General features: G+C 35.9%; 1 protein-coding gene across 1 annotated transcript in view; it reads right to left on the reverse strand.

The window, feature by feature from the left end:
- The window catches only part of VPS13B (vacuolar protein sorting 13 homolog B (yeast)), a 542,268-nt gene extending 538,521 nt beyond the window's left edge, over positions 1–3,747 (reverse strand). Inside the window, exon 1 of the mRNA XM_011966737.1 lies at positions 3,693–3,747. Within this exon, the coding sequence (XP_011822127.1) occupies positions 3,693–3,747 (55 nt within the window). The remainder of the gene's footprint in view (positions 1–3,692) is intronic.
- Between the last annotated feature and the right edge of the window lie 5,946 nt (positions 3,748–9,693).

Raw genomic sequence — 9,693 nt, forward strand, 5'->3', positions numbered from 1 at the left:
TTTAGTTTAAGTTTCCCATTTCTTTGTATCCGGGGATATTTGTTCTTTATTGTTTAGAAAGCACTGACTTTGCAATTAAAAAAAAAAAAAAAAAAGGCAGCGGGAGGGGGCTAGAGTAGGAAGCTCACAATGATTTTCTCTAAAAGTTATAAATTTTCATCTATTAAGAGAGAAAAATAACTTCCCAACTTGAACCAAATGTTTCCAAATACTATCCAAGTCTCAGAAAGCAAACTATGCTTCTATTTTTATTACCCTAAACAAGAATTATTTATAGTTATAACATGTTACAAAACCAGGAAATAAGACTTAAATCCCCTTTTCTTATAAAAAGAAGGGTAATACAACAGGTTATTTTGTTAATCATGGATCTGATAATTTTAGAAATCAATTCAACCACATTTAATTATAAATGACACATTTATGTACCACAAAGCTTCATAAAATGCAAAACACAATTACATAAAATCATAGACAATATAATAATATAGTGTAATCTTCAACGTTTTTATTTTTCATAATAGTTTTTACTGCTACAAGTCAGTAAAGAGCCTTCATCAAGGATATGAAATCTAAGACTTCTTTGGAAATATGTTCAGTCACTTTGGGGGGAAAATAGAATTTTGGCAAAACTTAAGGTCAAATAAATGGAATGACAATAAGCGGATCCAGGAATGCATCTAGTGCTATTTTTTTTTTTAAAGTAAGTGATAACATGAGCAAACAAGTGCTAGGTATTCTGGGTTTTTTTTGAAAGAAGTCTGTCTGCTCTAGGAAGAATATATCCCCTCAAATGAGCACTTCAATTTACATGTAACGTGTGCCTTCAAAATTGATGAACCAATTTGTATTTGTCCTGAAATTAATAACCTTTAATCCTTTACAACATACTGCTCCACAACGTCAAAGAATTAGAATACTGAGGTTTCTTCTAACTCTACATGGTTAAATGTTTCACCACATAAGTTTCAGTCATGCAATTTTCCTTAGAATACAGTCACTACATCTGCTTTTCTTTTATCAGTTTTTTCCAAGGACTGATACATAGTTGACTATCAAGAACAAAAGTGTGGTCAGGCATGGTGGCTCACACCGGTAATCCCAGCACTTTGGGAGGCCAAGGTGGGCAGATCACTTGAGATCAGGAGTTCAAGACCAGCCTGGCCAACATGGTGGAAGCTTGTCTCTATTAAAAATACAAAAATATTAGCCAGGGATGGGGGAACATGCCTGTAATCCCAGGTACCTGGGAAGATGAAGCACAAGAATTGCTTGAACTTAGGAGGTGGAGGGTGCAGTGAGCCAAGATTGTGACACTGCACTCCAGACTCGGTCTGGAGTAATACTATGTCTCCAAAAAATAATAATAATAATAATGTTTTTTGTTTGTTTTTAAGTAAATTCATTAGAACTTAAAGTCTGGGGAAAAAAGCATTTAATCAAATTATACTATTATCACATACAATTTTTACAATTTGCCCTTTGTGTGTGTAATACTACACACACACACACACACACACACACACACTCTTGAGGAAAGAGAAAAGAAATGAACATAGTATACACTGGTCAAGAAAGTGATAGTTGGAGTTAACTTTAAGTTTAAACTTACCTCTTCAGAACCATAAAAGGTTCTGAAGCAAGGGAATTATCTAATCAGAATCTGTGTAGGAAAAGATAGATACGTGAAAGGGATTGATTAACTAGGGACAGAGAAACCTGACATAAGGCTACAAACGCTGTAAAATAAACATAATTAAGAGAAAATATACATTTAGGTACTGATTAGTTGAAAAATTGCCTTATTTTAGAATAGTATTTCCAATTCAAAAATCTATTTCTCCAATAAAATAAATTATAAAAGGTAGGGGAAGTCTCCCCAGGAAAAGTTAAGAAGAAAAGCTCCACTTTTTATTTTTTATTTACCATTCTGTGTTTCTTTTATTCTAAAAATACTGAAATAATTTTATAATTTAAAAACTAATTTAAAATTATATCTATTTGAATATGAACAGTACTAAATAACTAAAATTAATTTCAAGGTAACTCAAAATATTACATATTACAATCTCCTGATTCATATTATAATTCATTTTACATATTACATACACATATAATTCATATCATATATAATTTATACTGCATATTATACATATTACAATTATATATTACATATATATTCATATTACAATCTCTTGATTTATCCACCTCCTGCCATCATATAGTTTCACTTTATGAATACTATCCAAGTGATTTCATTTTAGTTGTTAACCTATTTATCTATGTAATTATTTTTAATTTTTTATTGGCTGTATCATTTTTCATTGCATCTTTGTGCAAATCAGAAACCCATGTTAACTTTAATACTTCTCACTTGGTGACTGTCACATATCAACAGCATCACTAAATCTTGAAAATTTTACCTCCTAAATTATCATCAAACCTCCCTACTAAGATTAAACTCCTATTTGTCTCTCATAGGAACTGCTACAATATTCTCTTTACTGGTCAAGCAACACTCACTCTCATGCATACACCTACCTATCATACCAGTTCTCCACAGGGCAACCAAAACGATCTTTCCAAAATGCATTCTGATCCTATTAACACCAGCATTGCCCCTTTCAATGGCTTACCATTGCTTTAAAAATGAAAACCTGAAACCTTACATGGAACACAAGTCTCCACAGGGTGTGGCCACTACGTTTCTCTACAACATTATCTTGCACTACTTTCTCTGGAGCTCTCTCCCATCCTTTACTTCCTCCTACTCACCAAATTATTTCTCCCCCTTCATTCTGTTTGAAATGTCATCATCTTGACTGAGTTAATTCCTACAGAAATTCTTTCATATCTAATCTCAAACTTCACTTTTGAAGAAAGTTTCCTGTGATCTTCCAAACCAACAGAATCTCTGACTGTATAATCTCGTAACACTGATGTATCTCTCTTCTGTGATGTTTACTGTAATTGCAATTTTATATGTGTGATATCTTGTCCTTCCCACTCATATGCTCTATGATGGTTAAGTGTCAGATATTTCTATGCATTTTTGCCATCCACTGTATCTTTGCCACTCCACCAAAAACAAGTGACTTAAGTATTAAAAAAAAGTACATACTGAAATAAATGAACACAATGTAGAGACTACAAAGTATTTAAAATCTTCCTTCCTCTCCTCTAATCACCAGAAACAACCACCATTAATATTCTACTGCATATTCTTGAAGACTTGTTTCAAGGATTATAGAAACGTATGTATCTATAATTATATATTTTTAAATACTGAATCATAATTAGGGTTGCCAGATTTAGCAAATAAAATACAGGAGGATCAGTTACATTCAAATTTCAGATTAACAATAAAAGCATGTCCCAAACATTATTTGTTGTTTATCTAAAACTCAAGTTTAACTAGGCATCATGTATTTTAACTTGGCAATTCTAATCATAAAATACATACTCTCCTAAATGTGATTTTCTCCATTATGGATTCGAGATTTAGTTTTTGGTATATTTGTGGGAGATCTTAAGTTGTACCTCCAATAAGAAACTATTAGTCTGAGAAGTAAAAGAAAGAAAAAGCATGATATTTTCAAATATAAAAAATATCTCATATCCTTTAAAAATATATTTTTATTCTTTTAGTGAGGTAGGAAGTAATCCATTTCAAGTACAAAAAACTGACATACTTGAAGTGTTATAAATTTTCTCAGAATAATATTCAAGGTGGGCAATTGGCGGCATGTTTTCATGCTACAAAAAAACTCCTCTAATTCAATTTCATGTGTAATTCCAAAGAAGTAAATTATTTTAACTATATATTAACATTGTATCATTAAAATTATGGGAAGAAACAAGTAATTTATACTTAAGAACAACACACTATAAATTACTGAAAAATAAAAGTATTTGTTAGGTGGTTCCTCCTTGTAAGTAATGATCGTACTTTATTATTCCATGAAGATAAAATGATATGACCAAACTTTTATCATTTAAAGAAAACTTTAAAATGTTAATGCTGACCCTAATTCTCTGATCAAAATCACCATATTTGACTTTTAGAATAGATAGTTGTTTTAAATGGTTCCACAGGGAAACTAACATCATCTAATTTATGTCCATGATGTTTAGCACTGCAGAGGTAAAACAAATAACTTTTGCATGTCATCTGAAAAGTTTATTTTCATGACTGCTTTATTTAACAATCTTGATTTCATCTATAATCACAAATGCAATGTGCTAAATATGGGCTAGAAAGTGAGTTTATTTTGTTAGCAACTTAAAAAGACAGGCCATAAAAATGATGTTTGTACCAAACAGAGAATCCTTATGGCAGGCATACTCTATTAGTAACCCTGTTGCAGAAAGCCCTCCAATGCGCAGAAATATGTGGCATCAGTCTTGTGCCAAAAGACCAAGGTGACCATGAGCTAACTGGAGTCAGCAAGTATATCCACTATAACCTGCTAGAAAAGAAAATTAACAGTGTTAACAAATGATTGAACCAGGCTCTGATCCTCTTGGAGATCATGTATGGATACCTGGATGACCCCAGGCAACTGAGCAGAGTAAGATGTACCTGCATAGGCATTCAGGATACCATGGACCATATGGCCACAGTACAGTTCATCAGCAGAGAGGTGGCCAAATGGCCATATCATCCACCATCCACTGTGATCATCAGACAAGGCTCAGCTCAGGGGTAAGAAAGGTCTGTGCCAGGCCAAGGACATAAATCAGAAAGCATAATTTCCTGGCAACTGCAGATGTGAACTATAGTGTGGGCTTTTAGAAGCTTGGACCTAGAATCAATTTGAAAGCTACATATACCCTAGGATTCTTCTTATTCCACTACCCCCACACCTCAATAGTGGTGGCTTGCAGGGCATATACATTGGAGCTGGGGAGGCTGATGCAGTGGATGGCAGGAGTTGAAGTGCCACAAGATGAATGGTGTGAAGCTGACAGGCACAATCTCAAGCTAGATCTGATCCACAGATGTGATCCTAAAGGTGGCAAACACGTACTGTGGAGTACCAGTGGCCTAGTGTAGAATCCATCTCATACACTGGCCTGATGATAACCTGAACATGGGTGTAGAAATTGTGGCCCTCAGTGTTCTCTTAGAACCACAGAATAAAGAAATAACTGGGTAAGACAGGCTAAGGAGACAATGCCAATCCAAGATAAAATCAAGGATCACTTGGTACCTGACCCTGATTGCCATTATAAATGACAGGTAAAAATTAACCTCAACAAGCTGAAGCCCTATGTAAATAAGCCCTTTACCCCGACCTGGCCCACACTGTGGAAGAAGTAGGTACTGTAGTGGAGAAGGAGGGATGGACTTTGGACATCAAAGTGGGTCTGATCAACAACTGTACCAACTCAAGCTATGAGGACATCAGGTGCTCAACAGCTATGGCCAAGCAAGTGCTAGCTCATGGGCTCAAGTGCAAGTCACAGTTCACCACAGCACTGGGATCTCAGCAGATCTACACCAATATTGAGCATAAGAGTTATTCACAGATCCTATAGGATATAGTAGGCATTGTCCTGGCCACTGTTTGTGGCCCTGCATTGGCCAGTGGAACAGGAAGGACATAATAAAGATGAAGAAAAATGCAATCCTTACCTCCTACAAGAGGAACTTGACAGGCCACAATAAAGCAAACCTGAGGCCCACGACTTCATCATGTTCCCAGAGATCCTCAAGTCCTAGCCATTTCTGGCACCATCAACTTCAACCAAGAGATTTACTTCCTGATAACCATGTACAGCGAGAAGTACAAATTGGAGGCTCCAGATGCAGAAGAGCTTCCCTAAGCAGAGTTGACCCCAGGAAGGACACCTACCAGCACCTCCACCACAAGGATATCAGTAGGCAGAGGGTGGATATGAGCACAACCAACAAGTGCCTGCAGCTCCTGGAGCCTTTTGACAAGTGGGATGGCAAAGACCTGGATGACCTAGAGATTCACATATCCTTACAAAAATGAAAAGGAAGTATACCACTGACTATATTTTGATTGTTGGCATATGGCTCAAGTTATTGAGGCACCAGTACAACATCTCCAATAACCTGTTTATTGGTGCCATAAACACTGAAAACAATAAATGTCAACTCCTTGGTAAGGCTGTCACCAGGAGAATGCCCACTACTGTAAGAAACATGCCATCAGATGGATGGTTATCAGAGATGAGAGCCATGGCAAGCTGGGAGCATACAGCACTAGAACTCTGCCACCTTGGGAGACAGGGCATCATCATCAAGAGCTTCACCAGGATCCAGGAAACCAATTTCAAGAAGCCAGCCTGTTGCCCCTTACCTTTACTGACATGACAAACTACAAGATCTACCCTGTGTGTAATCTCATCATCCAAGGCTAGAAAGGCTTTGCCCTGGTGAGCCCCTCAAATGTACCATCAAGAACTCCAAGAGGATTCAGGAAACCATCCTTCTGAACCACAAACTTCTACAAGACCCTGATTCAATGGTTCCATGCTGACAGTACTCTGAACAGAATGATGGAGCTGTAGTACTGGGCTCCATGCTCATCCAGCCACTGCTCTGCCTGCCCACCTGCCTGCCCACTCTGCTATCTGAATCCAGCTCAGGTGTCACAAGTGTAGTTCCTTGTGTGTCATGAGAATTGGATCTGATCCAGCTATGGCTTTCTGCTCTAAGATGGCATGGCTAGACACTTCTCCCTGCCCTCCCCTCCCTTGACCTGAAGAATAACTCATGGTTGGAGGGGTTCTTAAAATAATTTTCAGCCCCTTATCTTCCTTTTTTCAGTTTGACTCAGATCTTGAGCAGCTCCATGCAACTGTTTTTTTTTTTTATGACAAGACTATTACCTAAAGAACTTTTTCTCCTGCCTCATCATTTCACTGGCGACTGAAGGATTTTAAATAACCTTTTGCTCATGTAGGGAAAATCAGAAGCTGAACTTCACAAAAAGTGTATATAAGAAAAGGGGCATAAAAAAAATAGCACAGATAATTTTAAGTAAAAGTCAATAAATTAAGTTCTACTGGCTGTTTTATATGGTTCACAAACAATGGTTTTACAATTTTAAATAATTTTTTTAAAAAGAAAAAATATATAATAATGTGTATATGTGAAAGTTACACAAAATACAACCAAACTCATTCCTTTATATAGCCCATGGGTGGTGTTGCACTACAATGACAGAATTCAGTAGGTGCAATAAAGGCTGTATGGCCTACAAAGCCTAAAATAATTCCTATGTGGTCCTTATAGAAATAGTTTGCCAGCCCTTGATTTTGAAAAAGAAGGTTAAGGTGGGCAGATTTGCTCTAGCAGATACCAAGAACTATAACACTTCAGTAATTAAGACATTGGTATAAAAATAAGGAAACAGAAAAGGAAGCAGACTAAAGAGCTCAGAAACAGAGCAATGCATACCTAGCACACTATAGTATTGCATACCTAGCATTGCATACTATAGCAGTGATGGCTTTGTAGGTTAAGGAGAAAAGATAAACTATTCAAGAAATGGTACAAGGAGAACTAGTTATCCATACAAGGAAAAAATGGATCCCTAACTAACACCAAAGAATGAGGTGGGAGAGACTCAATTCCTAAATGATAAGAGGAAAACTGGAAAATATTTTTTAAATATGCAGAGGATCTTTAAAATTTCAAAGTAGAAAAAGATTTTTTCAACAAGCCACACAAAACACAAACCATAAAAGAAAAAATAGATAAATCTGACTACTTTAATACTGAAATTTCCCATGCATCAAAACTCATTATGTAAAAAATTGGAAAGCAAGTCACACATATAATTGGGAAGAATTAGAATCCACAATATAAAAAAATTGTACAAACCAATGAGGAGAAAAAAACTCACTAGAAAAAAAGAGGAACAACTGAGTAACCTGAAAAAAAAAAAGGTCAAATTCACTAATAACCAGGGAAAGGCAAAATAAACCTGCAATGACTTAACATTCAGATCAGTAAAAATCCATAAAAGTCTGACAATACAAATATGGGTGAGGATGTAATATGAAGTAATGAGAAGTCTCTTGCTTTTCTAAAGGAAATATAATGTGGTACAGCTACTTTAGAGTAATTTGGCAATATCCAATAAAGTAAAAGACATACCTACCTATAACTCAGCAATTTCAACCTAAGTATAGAACAGGATAAATTTGAAAACACATATATAAGGAAACAATATACTTTGTCTAGACTAACACTGTGGAGCTTCCCCCTATGTTTTCTCCTAGTAGTTCTACAGTTTCAGGTTTTATATTCCTTTAATCCATTTTTGACTTGATTTTCGTATATGGTTTGAGATAAGGATCCAATTTCATTTTTGTGCATGTGCACAGCCAGTTTTTCCAGTACTGTTTAATGAAGAGACTATCCTTTCCTCATTACGCATTTTCGGCACCTCTGTTGAAAATCCATTGACTATAAATGAGTGGGTTTGTTTCTGGGCCTTCTAACTTGTTCCATTGATCAATGTGTTTATTTTTATACCAGTATCATCCTGTTTTGGTAACAATAGCTTTATATGTTTTGAAATCAGATAGTTGGATATCATCATTTTGTTCTTTTTGGTCAAGACCGTTTTGGCTATTTGGAGTCTTTTGTGGGTTCATAAGAATTCAAGAATTGTTTTTTCTATTTCTGTGATAAACGACATTGGACTTCTGATAGGGATTGCACTGAATCTGTAAATCGTTTTGGATAGTACGTATGTTTTCACAATATTGATTCTTTCAATCCATAAACACAGGACATCTTTATATTAATGTATGTTTTCTTCCATTTCTTTCATCAGTGTTTTATAGTCTTCAGAATGGTTTTACAATTTTAAATGATTGAAAAAACATTTCATTGTCTGGGTTTAATTTATACTTACATTTTTGTTGTTGTTGTTCTTGCTATTGTAAATTGAATACATTTCTTAATTTCCTTTTCAGATAGTTTGTTATTAGTACACAGAAATGCTACTAATTTTGTATGTTGATTTTGTATTCTGCAACTTAAAGCACAGGTAATAACAACCACAAAAATAGACAAATGGATGGCATCGACCTTAAAAGCACAGCCAAGGAAGCAATTAACAAAGTGAAGCAAACCCACAAAATGACAAAAAAAATTTGCAAAGCATATATCTGATAAGGGGTAATATATAAAGAACTCAACTCAATAGCAAGAAAACAACCTAACTGAAAAATGGGCAATAGGCCAGGCACAGTGGCTCACGCCTGTAATCCCAGCACTTTGGGAGTCCAAGGCGGGTGAATCACGAGGTCAAGAGATCAAGACCATCCTGGCCAACGTGGTGAAACCCTGTCTCTACTAAAAATACAAAAATTAGCTGGGTATGGTGGTGCACGCCATACCCAGTGGCCTTAGCTACTCCGGAGGCTGAGGCAGGAAAATAGCTTGAACCTGGGAGGTGGAGGCTGCAGTGAGCAACATTGTGTCACTGCACTGCAGTCTGGCAACAGAGGAAAGAGACAAGAAGAAAGAAGGAAAGAAAGGAAAGAAAGAGAGAGAGAGAGAAAGAGAGAAAGAAAGAAAGAGAGAGAGAAAGAAAGAGAAAGAAGGAAAGAAAGAAAGAAAGAAAGAAAGAAAGAAAGAAAGAAAGAAAGAAAGAAAGAAAGGAAGGAAGGAAGGAAGGAAGGAAGGAAGGAAGGAAGGAA

This window comes from Mandrillus leucophaeus, unplaced genomic scaffold, assembly GCF_000951045.1.
Source record: "Mandrillus leucophaeus isolate KB7577 unplaced genomic scaffold, Mleu.le_1.0 Scaffold770, whole genome shotgun sequence".
Lineage (NCBI taxonomy): Eukaryota > Metazoa > Chordata > Mammalia > Primates > Cercopithecidae > Mandrillus > Mandrillus leucophaeus.